The sequence below is a fragment of the Balaenoptera acutorostrata genome, chromosome 20 (assembly GCF_949987535.1).
Source record: "Balaenoptera acutorostrata chromosome 20, mBalAcu1.1, whole genome shotgun sequence".
Lineage (NCBI taxonomy): Eukaryota > Metazoa > Chordata > Mammalia > Artiodactyla > Balaenopteridae > Balaenoptera > Balaenoptera acutorostrata.
Window position 1 is genome coordinate 40,944,057 of NC_080083.1, and position 21,487 is coordinate 40,965,543.

The window sequence follows — 21,487 nt, forward strand, 5'->3', positions numbered from 1 at the left end:
TTTTCTCTTTAAAACAATTTCTTTCCTCTTGCTTTTGAAGATTTTATACTTTCCTAGATTCCTCCTCCTTCTCTCTCTTGCTGCTTCTATATAGATTCCTTTGTTGACTCCTCTTCTGCCTGAACTTTTTTTGTCTCTTCGTATTTATTTGTTATGCTTAGAACATCTCATTTTATATTGGACTCAGAATTAGAAGTAGAAGCTCTCAGAGAAGACAGCCTCCGTCTCTTGGCAATCTGTTCGTGGCGTTTTTCTTTGGCCTTCTTTATTCTCTTGCCAGAAGTTTAGCATATTCTGCAGCCTCTTCCTTATTTTTCTTAGTACGCTGTTTCTTCAGAGCAATACGCTGACATTTGTGTTGCAGAACACATGGAGTAACAAGATGCTGAATCTTGGGTGCTTTGGTCCTAGGTTTCTTACCTTTGTGTAGGGGCTTTCTCACAACATACTGGCGGACATCATCTTTATTTTTTTATTTTTTATTTTTTTAACATCTTTATCGGAGTATAATTGCTTTACAATGGTGTGTTAGTTTCTGCTTTATAACAAAGTGAATCAGTTATACATATACATATGTTCCCATATCTCTTCCCTCTTGCGTCTCCCTCCCTCCCACCCTCCCTATCCCACCCCTCTAGGTGGTCACAAAGCACCGAGCTGATCTCCCTGTGCTATGGGGCTGCTTCCCACCAGCTGTCTGTTTTACATTTGGTAGTGTATATATGTCCATGCCACTCTCTCACTGTCCCAGCTTACCCTTCCCCCTCCCCGTATCCTCAAGTCCATTCTCTAGTAGGTCTGCGTCTTTATTCCCGTCTTGCCCTTAGGTTCTTCATGACCATTTTTTTGTTGTTTTTTAGATTCCATATATATGTGTTAGCATACGGTATTTGTTTTTCTCTTTCTGACTTACTTCACTCTGTCGGACATCATCTTTAGAGAGATTGAAAAGTTTGTGGATTCTGCTAGCTCTTTTGGGCCCCAGGCGACAAGGCACAGTAGTATCAGTGAGTCAGGAATATCCTTCTCCCCTTTTTTTACGATGACCAAATTGAGAACACTCAGATTTGCATTCACAATGCAACCCTGTACAGATTTATGCTTTCTTTCTTCAGTCCTCTTTGGTCTGTAGCAGGAATGCCCCTTACTCAGTAGCAGGCGGACTCGGCCATGGGTCAAGACACCCTGCTTCATGGGGAAACCTTGTTTGTCGTTCCCACCACTGATTTGGACCACATAACCCTTCCATTCTTCACCCAGAGCATCAGCAGCAACTTCTGTGGCCGTACGCTTCTCATAAAAGGTGCGAAGTTTTCGTTCATCGTTCACTTCAATGAGTTTCTGGAAGCCAGTAGCCGGGAAAGAGATGTTCCGCTCCATCCTGAAGTGGCTGATTGCCTCCGAGGCACCACAAAAAAGAGCTGCCTAAACTTTAGATGTTGGAGTTCTTCAGGTTAGGACCTGGGCCCTCTTTCTCTGTCTAACCACTGTCCTTAAGCATAGAATCGTCATGCCACTGTTTTGAAATTTTTCACGTGGTTGGCTTTTATCCTTTAGGTCTTAGCTTAAATATTACTTCACTAGAAATCTTTCCTAACCACCCAATTTAAATAAATCCTCTACTTTATTCTCTTGCAACACTCTCATATATAATTTATAATTATAAATTTTTGCTTGTAACCTTATTTATAGGCTGACTACAGTACTGGAAAGAAAGGGCCTTGAGGAGAGAAACTGTCTATTTGTCTGGCAATATGTATACTGCATCCAGTATAGTGCCTGGCACATAAGTACTCAATAAATATGAGTCGAACAAATAAATTCTTGGAAATGATGGAGAAAACCAGGTTTATTTGGTATGCTGTCAGAAATATAAACATTTTAGAGAATACATTTTTATTGTTTTTCAAGTAAAAGTTACACTATCAAGTAAATAATAAATACATGAAGTAGCTGAGTAATTCACAGCCTCATTAGATTACACAATATATTTTGAGGCCCTTTCTCTCCCGACCAAGAAATTATTTCACTTTTGAACTCTTTGTGGTAGGTACAACAAGAATTACTTACTCCCATTTTATTGATCAGACTGTTTACTCAGAAATCTTGTCAACTTTGAATGATACAGCTTGCGAAACCCTCTCCCCTTCTTGACGTCACGCCTTTATTTCATATTTGTTCTTCACCTTCACATGACCTCGGAACCTTGACTTTAGTAACTTAGCCCCTCCTTAATTTATACTTCTTGAGCACCACAGATTGATTTTTTACTTCTCTCAACACTTTGATTCCAACTTCTTTTCTTCCTAATCCTTCTTTTGTCATACCTACTCACCAAGAACCTATCCCCACTCAGTAGAAATACTTGCATTCTTCATTTCTACATCTTTACTGTAGTGCAGTGTGGGACTGGTGCCAACTCACTGGACTCCCAGAACTGCCAAGGAATCCTTTCACGCATCAACTCCCTCTTAGTCTCTTCAACTGTCATTCTCAAACATTGATCTTTAAGCCCTCATCTTCCCTCAGCTACCCTTGTCCTTCCTCCATCTTCCCTTACTCCTAGTAGAAAACTTAAAGAAAATTTGGACTATCAAATGGGAGTGCCGCCTTCTACCTGTAATATCTGCCATCAAACTTGGGTCTATCTCTTTCCATCCTTAAATATTTCTCTCTTGTTTCATAATCTGTCAAATGAAAATTCCTACCTACACCTGAATTCTGGATCCTAATCCTCTCTGTATTATCAAGGACCTTACATCTTTTTTCCTATATTGGCAAACTCACTTTGTACTCACTCATTTCCTATCACCAGTAAACATGCTCACACATTCTTGGGGGAAAAGAACCACTAAAACTAATTTAAAAAACCTTACTCTGTTGACTCTTACTCTCTGTAGCTACCATCTTTTCTTTTTACTTGTCTTTAGAACCAAAATTCTGAAAGAATAGTCTCTACACTCACTGCCTTCTATTCTTTTTTTTTAATTTTCATTTTTATGAAAGTTGTACATAGTTTTAAAGCCAAATAGCTCTACCATGCTTTTAACTGAAAAAAAACAAAAACAAAAATTGCAGTCCCGTTTTGATACCCTTAGTATCTTGTTAAATATTGATAAGATATTTTAAAAATATGTGTAAGATATGAAGAGTAACTACAGACACTTGTGTGTCTTCTGCTCAGTTTAAGAAGAACATATCAATAACTTTATGATCCCGTCCCATTTCTTCCTCCTTCAGAGGTAAGCACTGTCCTGGATTTTGTGTTTATCATTCACTTGCATTTTTTCAGGTAGATTTTTGCTGTTGTTGAGATAAAATTCACCGTTTTAACCATTATATAATATACAGTTTAGTGACAGCATATTCACAATGTTGTACAACTGTCACCACTAATTCCAGAACATTTACATCACCCCAAAAAGAAACCTTGTACCCTTTAGCAGTCATTCCTCATTCCCCGTGTTCTCCCTCCCCCAGCAACCACTTTCTGTCTCTATACATTTGCCTATTCTGAACATTTCATATAAATTAAATCATTCAATATGTGGCCTTTTGTATCTGACTTCTTTTACTTAGCATAATGTTTTCAAAGTTCATCCATATAAATAGCATATATCAGTACTTTACTCCTTTTTAGGGCTGAATAATATTGCATTGTATGAATATACTTGTTTGTTTAATTATTCATCAGTTAATGGACATATGAGTTGTTTCCACTTTTTGGCTATTTATGAATAATGCTGCTTTGAATATCTTGTACAAGTTTTTGTTTGAATATATTTTTCAGTTCTCTTTTGTATATACCTAGGAATGGCATTGCTAGTTATATGGTAACTCAGTGTTTAACTTTTAAGGAACCGCCAGACTCTTTTCCACAAATGGTTGCACCATTTTGTATTCTCACTAGTACTATATGAGAGTTACAATTTCTCTACATTCTCATCAACACTTGTTGTTTTCTGTCTTTTTTATTATAGTCATCCTAGTAGGTGTGAAGTAGTAGTATCTTCTTGTGGTTTTGGTTGAGCATCTTTTCATGTGCTTATTGGCCTTTTAACTATGTTCTTTGGAGAAATGTCTATTCAGATCTTTTGCCCATTTTTTAAATTGGGCTGTCCTTTTATTGTTGAGTTATAAGAATTCTATATGAATTCTGGAATGAGATCCTTGTCAGGTGTATGACTTGCAAATATTTTCTTCCATGTTTTGTTGTCATTTCACTTGATAATGCCCTTTGGTGCTCAGAGTTTTAAAATTTGATGAAGTCCATTTTATCTTTGTTTCTTTTGTTGCTGGTGTTTTTGATGTCATATTTAAGAACCCATTGCCTAATCCAAGGCCATGAAAAGTTACACCTATGCTTCCTGCTAAGAGTTTTATAGTTTTAGCTCTTAACATTTAGGTCTTTGATATATTTTGAATTAATTTTTATATGTCATGTGGGCTTCCCTGTTGGCTCAGTGGTTAAGAATCTGCTTGCCAATGCAAGGGACACAGGTTTGAGCCCTGGTCCGGGAAGATACCACATGCGGCGGAGCAACTAAGCCCGTGTGCCACAACTACTGAGCCTGAGCTCTAGAGCCTGCAAGCCACAACTACTGAGCCCACGTGCCACAACTACTGAAGGCTGCGCGCCTAGAGCCTGTGCTCTGCAACAAGAGAAGCCACGACAATGAGAAGCCCACGCACCGCAACAAAGAGTAGACCCCACTTACCGCAACTAGAGAAAGCCCGCGCACAACAACGAAGACCCGACACAGCCATAAATGAATGAATGAATGAATGAATGAATAAATTTTAAAAAATTTTATATGTCATGTTTGGTAGGGGGTCCAAATTCAGTCTTTTGCATGTGCCTACCCAGTTGTCCCATCACTATTTGTTGAAAAGACTATTTTATCTCCATTGAATGGTCTTGGCCATTCAAAAATCAGTTGGCCATAGATATATGGGTTTTTTTCTCTCAATTATTGGTATATTCCATTGATCTTTATGTCTTTGCAGTAACACACTGTCTTTTTTTTTTTTTTTTTTTTTTTTTTTTTTTTTAAATTTCCATACAATCTTTTTTTTTTTTTTTTTTTTTTTTTTTAATGAGGATCTTGAATCAGATGCGTATGTTTGATTGATTGATTGATTGATTGATTTTGGCTGTGTTGGGTCTTCGTTTCTGTGTGAGGGCTTTCTCTAGTTGTGGCAAGCGGGGGCCACTCTTCATCGCGATGCGCGGGCCTCTCACCGCCGCGGCCTCTCTCGCCGCGGAGCACAGGCTCCAGACGCGCAGGCTCAGCAGTTGTGGCTCACGGGCCCAGCCGCTCCGCGGCATGTGGGATCTTCCCAGGCCAGGGCTCGAACCCGTGTCCCCTGCATTAGCAGGCAGACTCTCAACCACTGCGCCACCAGGGAAGCCCAACACACTGTCTTGATTACTGTTGCTTTGTAGCAAGTTTTGCAATTGAGAAGTGTGAGCCCTTCTACTTTATTCATTTTCAGGATTGTTTTGGCTATTCTTGGTCCCTTGTAATCCTATGTGAATTTTAGAATCAGCTTGTCAGTTTCTACAAAGAAGTCAGCTGGGATTCTGATAAAGATTATGTTGAATCTGTAGATCAGTTAGGGGAGTATTGCCATCTTAACAATGTTAAGTCTTCCAGTCCATGAACATAGGATGTTTTTTCATTTATTTACATCTTCTTTATTTCTTTCAATAATGTTTTTTTTAAGCTCTGTTTCTTTTGTTAAATTTAATCCTAAGAATTCTCATTTTTTATGCTACTGTGATTTTTTTATATTGATCTTGTATCCTACAACTTTGCTAAACTCATTTGGCAGCTCTAGTAGTTATTTTTGTGAATCCTTTAGGGTTTATTACATATAATACCATATCATCTGTGAAAAAAGATAGTTTTACTTCTTCTTTTTTCCATCTGCTTTCCCATCTGGATGCCTTTTTTTTTTAAACATGTCTAATCGCCCTGCTTAGAACTTCCAATATAATGTTGAGTAGAAATGACAAGAGCAGATAGCTCTGTCTTAGAGGGGAAGAGACATCTTTGTTCTGATTTTAATGGTCAAGCTTTCAGTCTTTAAGTATGATGTTAGCTGGGGGGTTTTCATAGATGCCCTTATCAGATTGAGGAAGTTCCCTTCTATTTGTAGTTTGTTGAGTGTTTTTCTCATGAAAGGGTGTTACATTTTGTCAAATGCTGTTTTTGCATCTATGAAAAAAATAACATGAGGTTTCCCCCACCCCCATTAATGTGGTATATTATATAGATTTCATTTTTATGTGTTGAACCAATTTTGCATTCCTGGGATAGATCCTACTTGGTCATGGTCATGGTGTATAATCTTTTTAATATGCTGCTGGATTTGGTTTGCTAGCAATTTGTTCAGAATTTTTGCATCTATATTTATAAGAGATGTTAGTCTGTAGTTTTCTTGTGATGTCTTTGTATCAGGGTAATACTGGTCTCATGGAATGAATTAGAAAGTGTTATCACCTCTTTTATTTTCTCTTCCTTTTTAAGATGGTTTTACCATGTGTTTCATATCCCTAAATGTGTATTGTTTAATTTAACTGTTTTTGACTTTTATATAAATGGATTCATATATTTCCTGGTATACACGTATGAGAGTTTATCCAGGGTATGGCTTTTATTTGTTATTATTTGATTGCTTTAAAGTAGTTAAACCTGTGTGTTTTTCCTAAACACTGCTTCACCTGTAGCCTGTGTATATTGATATATAATGTTGTCATTATCATTTTTTCCCTAGATATTCTAGTTTCAGATTTGTAGAAAGGCCTTTTTAAAAATGTTAATTCCCAGTTTCATTGTACTGTTGCTTTTATTATTTATAAAAGCACATTTATATATGTTGCTTATTTATTTATTATTTATAAAAGCACATTTATATATGTTGCTTTTATTATTTCTTCTTTGGGGGATTTATTATGGTTTCCTCTGTAGCCTAGTAGGGTCTTTTGGGGTGAGTGTTCTATGAGTACTTTTAAAAAAGATGTATGCCCTATTTTCAGGCACATAACCGTGTTAAAATATCCTGAAGGTGTTCTGTATCCTTGTTTATTTTTTATCTCTTTGACCTGTCATGAAATGAGATGATTTGAGTCTCCTTACTTTAGTATGTTCATGTGTTTCCCTTGACTCTCCTCTAGCTTCTGCTTTATGGATGTTGCTGCTAGATTATGATAGTTAGATATTAAGATTTTTAGATACCATGAGTTGCCCTCATTGACATTATAAGTACCTTTATCTTGTTTAAAGCTTTTAATGTAAATTCTACCTTGATTGAAAGTAAAAACCCTGACTCTTGCTTTCATTTTTTGTATATGTGTTGCTCAGTATGTCTCCATCCTTTTGAGTCTTTCTGAATCACCCTGTTTTGAACGTGCCCCTTATGATCATCATGGAGTTGGGTTTTGCTTTGTGTTACAGTATGAAAAACTTTTTTGAGTTAATTTTTTATATTTTATGTGACAGATATGTTTAGTTCATATTTATCTTTTTAAGTCACTGAGTCTGTGCTCTGTTTTTCTTCTATGAGTGTAAGGTAAATAAAGCTATAGATAGATGGATAGATATAGATAGGTGGATATAGGTTGGATTATATTTTTGTTGTAATTACCTTTATAACTTAATAAAATTACCTTTCGTTCTTTATTTCTTTTAGAGAGTATCCATCATTTTCATACTGTAAGCAGGGGAAAGTTTCCTTGTTTCCTCTTTTTCCTCCCTTTCATTTCGTCTACCACCTATTATCAGTAAACTTAGTGTGTATGTAGCATACAATTAAATATGGTTGTATAATACTTACATTACTTAATTTTCAGTTTTAAATGGAGTTCTTTTTTACGTCTATTATAGTTGTAACGAAAGGCAAATTCTAATTCCCATTTACTTATCTCTACCCCCCTCCCCATGTTATATTAGTTATACCATTTCTTGTGAGGGCATATAACATGTACATTGTAATCTGACACCCTAGTAGCCCCACTCCTTTTAACCTCAATTCTACATGTAAATGTATTCAAAGCAGCCTTCCAGTACTTCTGTTGAGTTTTTCCTCATCACTTCTGCTGTTTATTTCCTAGTAACTTCTTTAAAGGGGGTTGTACAAACAATATTTCCTGAATTATTTTTTTATATATAAAAATATATATAATATATGAGATTATATTTTATATTATATATTTATAATATAAGCATTATATAATCTCATATGTTATATGAACCTATAAAAATAATTCAATCACATATATAAATATATGTACATTATAAAATCCTTGGTTAATACTTTCTTTCCCTAGATATCTTGTAGTGTTGTACCACTGGCTTCTGGAATTGAATATAATCCTGAAGAAATTGAAGGCTGAGCTGATTTCTCCCTTTGATGGTTTTACCTAGCTGCTCAGAGGAGTCTTTCTTTACCTTTAAGATTCAATAACTTTACTACAGTGTTGACTATGACCACTGTTTTGGGACTGTTTTCATTGGCACAAAATGTGCCCCTTCAACATGTAGATCAAGGCATGTGGTGGGGGTTTTTTGTTTTGGTTTTGGTTTTTTGGCCTGTATATTTGAAGGGATTTGGATATTTGTATATTTGAAGGGATGTCTCCCATTGCTCCAATCCAAGTTCTTCCCTCTGCTTTTTCTAGATCTCAGAAATTCTTGATGAGTGCAAGAGATGTAGGTGTATCACTTCAAGTGAGCCGTTTATCATACTTGAAGTATGTTTTTGCTGTCATTTTCTGAAATCTGCTACTGCTGGCCTTTTTTCACTGCTCACTTGGCCTTGAATGGCTTCTCCTTCATTTCTCCTCACATAACTTCTCTTATGCCTTTTTCTCTTATGCATTTTTTCATTCTCCAGATCATATCACCATTTTGCTTTTGTGTAGTATTCCAGAGAAAAAGAAAGTTGTTTTCCTGTGTTGCCACATTCATACCAGAAATCCTGGTATTGTTGTTTTCTGTTAGTTGCTGATGTACAGAAACATGATCTGTTTGTTTGTTTTTTATGTATCCAGCAACCTTCCATTACTAGTGTTTGGTAAGAGTTTATTATCTGAAGAGTTTGTTGGATTTGCAGTACATACTGTCTGCAAATAGTGACATTTCAGCATCCTCCTTTCCATTTTTTACACCTTTCTTGCCTCCCTCCTTCCCTTCCTTCCTTTTCCTTGCTTCCACCCTCTACCTCCCCCTCCCCCTCCCCTCCCATTTCACTTCAGTGTTAACCATTTCAGCTACATCTTAGGAGTTGAGGTGTGTCATTTTTATCTCTCAGTTTGAAATATTTTCTACTTGATTATGATTTCTTCTTTACTAAGTTATTTAAAAATGTTTCTTAATTTCCAAATATGTGACTGTTTTTTCCCCTGATTATTGTATTACTGACTTCTAATTTAATTGTAATACAGAGAATAATACCAGTTGTTTGAAATGTGTTAAAGTGGTCAGTTTTCTTAAATGCTCTGTGTTTACTTGAAAAGAATATATATCCTCTGCAGTTGTTGGCTGCAGTTTTACACATATCCTATTTGTTTGAGACTGTTAATTATATTCCTTGAATCAGTTATACTCTTACTAAATTTTTTTGCTTGCTTGAACTATCAGTTACTGAGAGAGGAATGTTAATCTCCCACTGATGGTAGATTTTTCCATTTCTTCTTATAGCTTTGGCATTTTTGCTTATGTATTTTGAAGCTGCATACAACTTTATAATTGTTAATAGATTGAGCCTATTATTATAAAGTGATATTTTTGCCTTAAAGTTTCTTTTGTCTGATACCAATTTTGATAGCTTTATTTTGGTTAGTGTATTTTCTGATGTTTTTTTCCACCCTTTTTCTTTTAGCTTTTATAATCAACATTTAGTTGGGTTATTTGTAGGTGTTTTATCTAGTCTTCCAATATCTTTCCCCCCCCACCCCGCCCCAGTCTCTCTTAATTGGAGTATTTAATCTAAATATAGGTAATGTCATTTCCAGTATATTTGGATTTAAATCTGCCATCTCATTTTGTCCTTTCTTTTTTTTCCACCTCCCTTTTCCCCACTTCTTTTCCTCTTTATTTCTGCATTCTTTTCTTGGTCTCAGCAAGAAATATTGGACTGGGAGATGTCTAGTATATTGATGAAGTCACGGAAATGGATTAAATCACCCAGGGAGAAAGGAAAAACACAGTATCAGAGATGAAGAATTCTTTCCATGAGCTTATCAGCAGACTAGACACAGCAGAAGATAGAATCAGTAAATCTGAAGACAAGTCAATATAAATTATCCAAACTGAAATTGAAAGGAAAAGTAAAATAACAGAACAGACTATCCAAGATCAATGGGGTAATATCCAGACAGTTTAATACAATATTACTAAAGTCCCAGTAGGAGAGAGAAATGGGATAGATTCCAAGAGATGATGGCTAAGAAGTTTTTTCTTTTCTTTTTTTAGTGGGACATAAAATAATGACATTTTAAGGGTAAATGAGATATATGGTAAAGTGGTCTCAGGCCCTTGGGAAGAAGAAAATTCAAACTTCTTTAGAACAACTTAGGCTTCAAAAAACTCCTAGATAGGGATTTCCCTGGTGGTCCAGTGGTTAGGACTCGGCGCTTTCACTGCTGTGGCCTGGGTTCACACCCTGGTTGGGGAACTAAGCCGCGCAGCCAAAAAAAAAAAAAAGAACTCCTAGATAAAGCTCCCCAAAACAGAAGATCATAGTCATATCACAAATGCAACTGAGAAACTAGACACTATGGGCTAGAGTTAATGGAGAAAAAAAAAGAGCAGAGTCAGGCCCCTTAAGACTTAAGATATTGGAATTGTCAGCTCAGATTACAGTGTGTAAAACAAGCATATTTAATATGTTTAAGAATAAAAAGGGATTGAGATCATGAGTAAAGGGCAAGAGACCATGTAAAAACTCAATGGGAGGATTTAATAGCGTTTTGCACAAAGTTGAATATTAAATTGTAACACATCTGAAGAAGTATCAGGATGCAGGAAAAAATGGAGGGAGGGAGGGCAAGAAAGAAAGAGAAATGGTGGAAAATACATGAAGAGATGAAGAGTTAGATGATAAAGAATGAGAAGCTCTAATGTGTCTAGACAGAGTTCCAGAACAAAAGAAAGAAAAAGAATAGGGCAGAGGCAGCATTCAAAGAGGAGATCCCAGAATTTGATGAAAGACACAACTCACAGATTCAGGAAGCCTAATGAATCTCAAGCAAGATAAAAAAGAAGTCTACATGTAGACACATCCTGGTAGAACTGTACAATACCGTAGAAAAATACACAATCTTTGAAGAACTGTTGTAGTAACACGGAAGTCAGAATACAGTGTCAGGGCTTCCCTGGTGGCGCAGTGGTTGAGAATCTGCCTGCTAATGCAGGGGACACGGGTTCGAGCCCTGGTCTGGGAGGATCCCACATGCCGCGGAGCGGCTGGGCCCGTGAGCCACAATTACTGAGCCTGCGTGTCTGGAGCCTGTGCTCCGCAACAAGAGAGGCCACGATAGTGAGAGGCCCGCGCACCGTGATGAAGAGTGGCCCCCGCTTGCCACAACTAGAGAAAGCCCTAGCACAGAAACGAAGACCCAACATAGCAATCAATCAATTAATCAATAAAAAATAAATCTTAAAAAAAAAAAAAAAAAAAAGAATACAGTGTCAATTCTCTTATAATCTAATGGAATGTTGAATGTGCTCAGAGCAAACAACCATCAACCTAGAATTGTACACCCAGCAAAAATATCTTTAAGAGTAGAGATTAAAAATAGATAAATTTTCGGATAAAAAAATCAATTTGCCACCAGAAGACTCTTCTAAAAGAAATTTCAAAGAAAGTACTTAAGAAAGAAGGAATGTGATTCCCTTTGAAAGGCTTGAGATGCAATAAGGAATCTCTTATAATCAATATTTAATTGGATTGTATGTGTTTTTTTTGTTTTTTGTTTTTTGTTTTTTGTTTTTTTAATATCCAGTCTTCTGATCTCTTTTTTGGAAGAGTAAATCTTCCAAGTCTATATAAACATTATAAAAAACCAATGTTGTATGGAATTAAAAATAAAAACCAAAATAGAATTAAAACATGCTTCTGCAGCCACCATTGCTAGAAGATGGATTCCACTTGGCACCTACTGCTTTTTTTTTTTTTTTTTTTTAATTATTTATTTATTTGGCTGAGCCGGGTCTCAGCTGCAGCATGCGGGGTCTTCTCTGCTGCGTGCGGGATCTTTAGTTGAGGCATGCAAACTCTTAGTCGCGGCATGTGAGATCTAGTTCCCTGACCAGGGATCGAACCCCAGGCCCCCTGCATTGGGAGCACAGAGTCTTAGCCACTGGACCACCAGGGAGGTCCTGGCACCTGCTTCTTTATACTGCTCACTTTTGAATGAAAGTCTTATGCAGATGCATTTCACAGGAAAAGAGGGTAGACCGTATGTCTGCACCCTAGTTTTAAGGGAAGTTGGGAAAGTGAGCTTTCTGACTTCTGTCTGGGAAACTAGCACTGATAAGAATATCCACAAGTTGCTTAATAGCCAGACAACATGAAATTGCCCAGGATTCTGAGAGAAAACTATTGAGAAGGATCGAATCGGGAAAAAATCATAATATATATTCACTTTTCAATTTTAACTAATGTATCCAAATGAGTTCAATACTGGCATTCCACAAAATACATCAGCCTTCTCTTGCATACTGATTAAATAGCTTATGTGAGAAATAGTGGAGAGATGTTAGATGATGGAGATGCTTTGAAAGTGTATCCAAAAGATACTAAACTGAATAAAAGAAAGGCTGATTGTAGAGCCTTTGAAATGAGATTTATCTTTAGGTCTGTTAACTAGAAGGAGCTACTCATCTACCCTGCTGTAGAAGGCTAGCAAGCAATCATTTATCATTCCTTTCCCCTTCTCATTCTTCTGTGCTGCTTTATAGCAAATGAATATACTCAACTTGCTTTGAGATGTCTTTTGATGTCTAGTTTTTAAGTGGAACTGCTGAGGCAAATTGGAGCACCTCTTTGGGTCAGTCCCACAGTTTAGAGCCAAAACCTTATTAAGACTAATGGATAACCAACATATCTGTGTTGGCTTTTCAAAATTAGCAGTGCAGCTTATTTGGAGAATAATCTTGTAATGTTTAACCCCATAGCTGGCCACAGTCTCAAGCAATGCTTTTTGCTATAAAGTCTAAAAAGTTGAACGTCAATAGTTACTTCAGCTTCTTTTGGTTAGTAACTTGCCTGGCATATCTTTTTCTGTCCTTTAACTTTCAACTTTCTAAGTCCTCATGTTTTAAGGATATCTCTTATAATCAGCATGTAGTTGGATTTGTTTTTCTGACAGTTTTTTATTTTAGTACATTTACATTTCTTGTGATTACTTATAAATCTGTTTCTTACATCTTTTTACTTTCTATTTTCCTGATTTTTCTGTTTTTTGTTGTCTGTCTTACCTTTATAAAATTGAAGTTTTCTTAATCTTTCCCCCTTTACTACTCCTATTCTTATAACAACCCTTGGAATTCTAATACAAATTATGCTTAATTTAACAAAGTCTAAAGTTAACTCCATCTCAATCAGTAGAAGGACTCTAGAACGCTTTAATTTCAAACACCCTCTCCTATTATATATGGCTGTGTCTGCTAGCATTTTTTTTTAACCCTTTTCCATCCTGCAAGCTAGGTGTTGTTGTTACTGTTGTGATTATTAATCTATATATTTATTAATTTCATTTCTTACCACTTACCTTTAGTTTTTCAGACCTTTTGTCTGGCATCATTTTCCTTCCTTAAAACAGTGACTTTCAAGTCCTCAGTAAGAAATATTTTTAATATTACAACCACACAAACACAACTGAAACAAAAGTTTTACAAGACAGTATTTACCTTTATTATGTGAAATATCCTCTGTATTTTTCTATTCTTTTTTTTTTTTTTCCTTTTTTTCTGCGTGTTACAATCTACGGAATCAATGTCGTGACCCACTAGTGGGTCACAATCTATGATTTCAGAAATACTGCTTTAGGAAGTTCCTTTTTAATGAATCTGTAGGTGGTAAATTCTCTTTTTATCTGGAAGTGCCTTTATTTCATCATTTCTGAAAAATATTTTCATTTGGTATACAAATGAAAATGTTTTCTCTCACACACCAAAGCATACTATCTTCCATCTTTTGATGTTGCTTTTGAATCTTCTGTCAATCTGATTGTGGGTGATCCTTAATTTTTTTCTGGGTAGTATTATGATTTCATTGTCTTTGGTCCCATAGTTATGGGACTCAGTTTCACTAGAGTGTTTCTAGGTGCTTATTTTTATTAGCCTGTGTAGTATACCTGTGCTTCCTGTACCTGCGGAGTCATGTCTTTCATCAGTTCTGAAAAATTCTCAGCCATTATATCAATAGAAATATAATTCACCTACCATAAAACTCACCCTTTTAAAGTGTACAGTTCAGTGGTTTTTAGTACATTCCACAGGGTCATGCAACCATTGTTACAATCTAATTCCAGAACGTTTTCACCACCCTGCTACATTTTTTTGAGCTGTATCTTGACTGTCTTTTAACCCATCCCGTAGATAGTTGGTGAATTTTTTTGTTTATTTTTTACAATTAGGTTTTTCAATTGTAAAAATCTCATTTGGTTCTTTCTGCAATCTGCCTATTTTTTTGGTTTTGATTTTTTAGAGTGTTTTATGTTTGCTAATTTTTGTAATTCCATTTTATATTTTAAACATTTTATAGTTACTTTATATTCTGTAACAGACTATTCCAAAATCTGAGTTCTTGGGGACTAAATCTATTGCTTATTTTTTGTGACTCTTGCTTGTGATAGATTGATTTCCTTTTGTGTGTGTAGTAATCTTTGATTGTAACTCATATTTTATTGATCCTAATCTAGGAAAAAATTTGGGAGCAAAATTGAGGATGCTTTCTGAGAATATATTTTACTCCCACTGCCAAGACCCAGAGATCCTGGGATTTCCAGCCTACTTCCAGGTTCTTTTCCTTATTAGTGAGGCTTCTCAAGTTTAGTTCCCCCACCTTGCTCAAACCTCAAGCTCCAGTATCACCCACATGTCCTAAGGAGAGCCCTCGCCCATCACAGCTCTGATTTCAGTTTCAGGTCATAGCTGATTTTTAAATTTTGTTTTGTTTTTTCTTCTCCGATTGCCCTTCTCGGGGATTTACTTTTCTCTCTGTGGTTCCTGCAGTGCAGTGAAAATTGTGTTTTATGTATCTGGTTGGTTGAGGGGATTTTAGCCAGGGATAGGAGTAGGGAATGCCACAGTATCTAGTCCACCACACTGCCAAAAGAGAAAGTAAAATTAAACTCTGAACTGTGTTTGAAGACAACCGTTAGTATAACCACATGCTAATTACCCCACCATATTGCTACTTCTGCTCTATCTGACTTTAACTGGTACCATTAAGTGTTATGAAAAGCCCTTTTTCCCTCTTCAGGGAAGACTACTTTTTTATAACATTCACTTAAAACTCTACCAAGTCATTTTTTGTTTTATTTTGTGGTTCTTACAGGATTATGTTGATAAAGAGAAGGCAATTGCCAAAGCGTTGGAAGACCTCAGAGCCAACTTTTACTGTGAACTCTGTGATAAGCAATATCAGAAACATCAGGAATTTGACAACCATATCAACTCCTATGATCATGCACACAAGCAGGTGAGGAACAGTTAATTTCTAACAAAGAAAAACATACTTTATTTGTTATAACTATTGAATTTTATGAGTGTACCCCAAAAAACTTGTTGACTATGGTTTCTTGTATCTGCCTGTCTTTATCTGAGGTCATCTGACTGACTTGACTTTTCTCCAGTGACAGAGTCCTGACATTGACCTCATCCTTCCAAGATTGTATATAGAGTGAAGAATTGTGAGCTTCATAAATCGTGCATAAAATTTTTGGCTTTGAGTGGTTTCTAAATTTGTATTTTTCAACTAAGGATCACTGGGAGCTTTGTTTCCCTTTCTCCCCCTTTCTGAACTTGTTAAACTTTGAACAGTTATCTCAGACTGTGGTCATTTCATCTTCTGTATCTAAGAATTCATGCTGTATTGGTTATTTCCTATCAGTAAGTCATTTTGTTACTTGGTATACCTTGGAGGATAGATAATTTTTGAGAAGAAAAATAAAGTTAGATGCTATTTTAACTTCAACAGAAAATTCTGATGCTGCATGTTGAAGAGCTTGCTGAAAAATGAATTACACCTTCTTTATGGTCTTTTTCTTTCTTTTCTTTTCTTTCTTTCTTTCACTGATTTAGAAAAGAAACTTATTCCTAACTAGTACTGGCATAAAGAAGGCGGCAATAATTCCCTTGGGGGATTTTAGAAGGAGGAAATGAATCTTTACATCTATAGAACAATTCTAACTTATTAAAGAATTTTGAGCCATTTGATCTTAGGTGACTTTAGCAGAACTTGCTAAGTCTTTGGGGGTACAATGGTTGTAGTTGTTAAATTTGTAAGATTTATGAGCATTGCTGGAATGCTCTCATAAGCTGGACCTGTCGAAGCAACTTTTTTTTAACCTTTGTTTCATCTTCCAACCAACCATAAGATTTTAGTGCACATAAAAGGCAAGCTTTGACTAAGTTTTCTTTTACTGGCACAGGAATAGTTTGTAAGCTGGTTGTGGTCTTATACTTTTTCCACATTAACCACACCTAACCAGTTTAAGATTCTTCCACTGATAGAGTTATATTGAAGACAGCTTTTCAACTTTTTATACAACTTTGGACATTGTTTTAATCTATTGTCAGCTCTACTTGATTTGAGGAAGAGAAATCTAGAGAGCATATATATGGACAAGATATATTAGCAATTACCTTACTACTTCAAAGAATCATCTGTCAAGAAAGACAGATGCAACAGTGAATATTGCTTATCCAGTAACTTTTCCAGCTTTTTGGTGTGTGTGTAGTTCAAATTTGGGGTTTTGTTTTTGTTTGTTTTGGGGAATTAACAAAGATATTTAGCACCTAAATACATATCTACCATTTTAGGCTCTTGAGAATTTATTCAGTTAAGAATTGTGTATGATAGGGCTTCCCTGGTGGCGCAGTGGTTGAGAGTCTGCCTGCTAATGCAGGGGACACGGGTTCGAGCCCTGGTCTGGGAAGATCCCACATGCCGCGGAGCGGCTGGGCCCGTGAGCCACAATTGCTGAGCCTGCGCGTCTGGAGCCTGTGCCCCGCAACGGGAGGGGCCGCGATGGAGAAAGGCCCGCGCACCGCGATGAAGAGCGGTCCCCGCACCGCGATGAAGAGTGGCCCCCGCTTGCCGCAACTGGAGAAAGCCCTCGCACGAACCGAAGACCCAATACAGACAAAAATAAATAAATAAATAAATTAAAAAAAAGAAAATCTTTAAAAAAAAAATAAAAAAAAAAGAATTGTGTATGATAAATTAAAAGAATTGATATATTTATATGTACAACTAAATCACTTTGCTGTACACCTGAAACTAACACATTATAAATCAACTATACTCCAATATAAAATAAAAATTTTTTAAAAAATGAAAAGACTCCAGAGAAAACTTTAGGCACAAAAAAGAACAATTAGAAAGGTTACATTCGTAGTTGAAAGAAGTTTCTTTCTTTCAGTTAGAAAAAAATGAACCAGGAAAAGTGTGATTCAAACTTGAATCATGTATAGACTTTTTAAGGGGAAAAAATTCTATCAGAGCAAAACAGATTTACAAATTAAATCTGAGCAAAAATACGGAACTAATAAAATTCGCATTGACAACATTAATGTGATGGATGATAATGTTTTAGTGATGTTGCTCTCAATTTGAGAGTAGTAGAGATTATTACAACTGATTCATTTGAATTTGACATGTTTATTCTCCCGTGCACCTTGTGTTGGCTCTGTTCTCTCATCACTTTTCTCTTTTGCAGTGATTCTCCATCTGGGGAGATTTTGTCCCCCAGGGGACACTTGGCAATGTCTGGAGACATTTTTGATTATCACAACTAGGGAGATGGTGCTACTGGCACCTAGTGGGTAGAGACTAAGTGTGCTGCTAAACATCCTACAATTCACAGAAAAGCTTCTTGCAACAAAGAATTACCTGGCCCAAAATGTTGATCAGTAGTGCTGAGGTTGAGAAACTCTGTTCTCTTAAGACTACTGAAAAACTTTAAAATACATACGATATTGTGATATTGTTTGGCCTTTGTTTGGTACAAACCAGTTAATTTCATTTCAAGTCCCCAGTTATGTTGTAAACATTTCTACTGTTCTCATCTAAATGATCTCAAATATTTATTATTATTACTCTTTTTTAGATAATCATCAAAATGAAAATACAAAATTAAGGATTTCTTATATTGAACTACCTTATCCATTAATATAGAATATATCTGTGACCCCTGGTCTGGGAAGAAAGTCTTTAGCTGGTGTGATTAATGAATGCATGTAAGCTTATTTGTTCACCTTGATCAAAAGCCCATCTTAGGTGTTAAACAAAGAACAGATGTGGTGTAAGTTTGTTATTTTGTTTGGTTTTTGGTAGTGTTCTTTATTTGGTTAAAATGTAGGCTTTTCATCTTTCTTTATACTGTTCTCAATGCAAGTGGTAGAATCTTGAAACAGAATGCTATAAATATATAAACAAAAAAATGCACAGTACTGAATTTTTTATAGTTACTTTTCCCTGCCCTTAGAATTTCTAAGGAGACTTTAACTGACCTTGGTACAACACAGCTAAATAATCCCTAAGAGGAGGAGGTAGGTCCTATTTTTCATTCCTCTTTGACGGACATGAACTTACCATACAAATGGACCTACCATTTTCCAAATTTATGCTCTAAAATCATAAAGACACCCTGTCTTGTCTTCCAGGAAGGCACACAGGATTATTATGAATCTGAGATAATAGGTAAGTACATTCAACCCTGTATTAGTAAATCCCTAGTTTGCATCTTTCATCAAATTTTCACCATTAAAATTTTCCAGAGAAATAATCTATTATGTTAGTGGTAAACTTACTAGTGTAGGCAGGATCCTGAACATGCCCTTATCTTTATTAAGCACAAGTAATCTCTCAAAAAGGAGCTATGTGGTCACCCTCATTTGTGGTGATTTCTTATCCCCCTGCCCTTTGGTGCTATGTACATCTCACTATTCACTAGTTTTTCTCAAATTTTCTAAGATATTTTGTGAAGAGAGTCATTAATACACAGATATTAAGACCCAGCTTGATTTTCAGAGATGAAAAAACCTAATTAGACATTTTGGCTCTTTTTAGCAGTTTAATCCTCTTTAAAAGTGGTAATTTCATACATTTTGAGATCTTCAAGGGTAAGCCTTCCATTCCTCAAGGGATAACCCAATGTATGATTCATTCTTATATAAGTTAGTTCTGATATGCCTGAGTGCTCAATAAACATTAGTATTCATCTTCTACCTTTGTTGGCTTAGTTATAAGTTAAAGTTGACTTTGAAACTAAACATTTTTCCATCTCTACCTCCGTGCCTCTTTATTTTACATATCTTTTTAAAAAACATATCTGCTAATGGATATAACAATGGAAACCATTTCTTTAGCCTTGCAAGGTTTAAATTTCAAACTCCAAAGAGTATTCTCTTTCCCAGAGGTAAATTTGTAGCAGCACAGTAGTTGGTGCCTTATTTTAATGCTGGTGTGTTTTGGTTTTGCTTTTGCTTTATTGGTGCCTTATTACTCACTCAGGATTCTTCCAGTCTTACTCTCTTTTATTTGTGCCACTAAGGGGCTCTCCTCACTAGCCTCCAGTATATAAACTAGAGATCACAAATTGTCCCACAGATGTACAATTGACCCTTGAACCACACGGGGGTTAGTGGTGCCAACCCTTCTATGCAGTCGAAAATCTGTGTATGATTTATAGTTAGCCCTCCATATCTGACGTTCCTCCCTATCTGTGGTTCCATATCTGTGGATTCAACCGACCCCAGATCATATAGTACTATAGTATTTACTACTGAAAAAAATCCACACATCAGTGGATCTGCACAATTCAAACTCATGTTATTCAAGGGTCAGCTGTATTTTGCCTGGTCTTTGTGGTGTCAGTTTTTTTCTCCTTTAATTTCAGTTGGTTCCCAACTTTTTAAAATGAGATATTATATCATTCAGGCTTTGGCTTATCTTGAAGAATTGAAACCTCTGAGAACATTGGGCCTGCATGTCAACATAACAGTTGGGTAAAGCTGATCAGTTGCCTTCTCTTTAGAAAGGCATGTTCTCATTCTCCAATTAGATATGGTTTCCACTTCATTTCTTCTCTTACATCAGCCTGTGAAACTCATTACATTACCTACCAAATCCCTCTAAACATTTGAATTTGTGACCCAGGCCTGTACCTTTCCTTCTTTTCCACACAGGCTCTCACAGGTTCTCATTGACACTAGGGAAGTAGCACATTGAAAAGATGCCTTCTTATTCCTCCTTATTGTTGGGTATAACTTCCTTGCAATTTCAAAACCATCTGTGGTAGTCCAATCCAATATCAAAATCTGGTACTGTAATGCAGCTTTGAGAAATTCCTTTAACTTGTACAAAGAATCAGTATCTCCATCAGAGGAAAGAATGCTTGCAGCCTGCCTCTTCTTTTTGCTAAGATAGCTTCAGTATGAAAACCCATGTACTTCAGTACATTTTTTTAAAAAAGAAATACCAAGGTCTGTTTTAGCTGTAAAAGTAGTGGTTTCCTGAGCTTTATAAATGACTGAACTAAAACAAATCAAGCCTGTAGCAGCCATTAGTGATTTCTCTATTCTGAATTGTACAGAATAGAATCTATAACTACTACATGGTTTAGTTAACTTCGTCTAAACTTTGTCTAATACTTCTGAATTGAAGTATTTTCTGAGAAATTCTTTGGTGATAGAAGGAATGATCATTTTTGGACTTCACATGAACTTCATTCAAGTTTGGAGTACTTTCCACCTAAAGTTTCACTATTGACAGGTCAGATTTTTTTGCCTCTCGATGCATTTGATCCTCTGTATGCTTGGCACATGTAACATCAGGGCAGTAAGCACACCAAAGCCAGTTGAACCTCTGGGAAGCCACTGCAGATCTGATGAAATGTAACTGTATTCCTTTTTCAGTGCAACTTTGATATTCAGTGCAGGTGTTGGGGGACGGGGGGTGGCGCAGAAGTAAAAACAAAATTAAAAAGGCAAGGTGAGAAAAGATAATTCTAGGGCTAAAATAAAAAGAAAAGGACCTTTCTAAGAATTGAAATCACTAAGATCAGATACCAGTGAAGATATTTCATAGGTGCTGTATATTTCGGGTGTTTATAGAATGTTTATACTTAGAAAACCATAAATTGATTATTGTAAAGATGTGAAACAGGTTAGGAAAATCATAAAGTATTTATGAATCCCAAAGCTTCATAAATGTTGACTTAAATAGCACAGTTCACTTCTGAAGAGAT

The 21,487-nt window shown here is 36.1% G+C and overlaps 1 protein-coding gene and 1 pseudogene across 5 annotated transcripts in view; one reads left to right on the forward strand and one right to left on the reverse strand.

The window, feature by feature from the left end:
- GPATCH8 (G-patch domain containing 8) overlaps nucleotides 1–21,487 on the forward strand; it is a 114,929-nt gene that overhangs the window by 69,951 nt on the left and 23,491 nt on the right. For 4 of the 5 annotated variants that reach the window (XM_057535802.1, XM_057535806.1, XM_057535805.1 and 1 more), the window contains one exon: nucleotides 15,571–15,714. The exons of the other annotated variant lie outside the window; for it this stretch is intronic. In XM_057535802.1, coding sequence (XP_057391785.1) covers nucleotides 15,571–15,714 — 144 coding nt within the window. The remainder of the gene's footprint in view (nucleotides 1–15,570; nucleotides 15,715–21,487) is intronic. 5 annotated transcript variants of the gene reach the window in all.
- On the reverse strand, nucleotides 114–1,380 carry LOC103013158 (40S ribosomal protein S6-like; annotated as a pseudogene).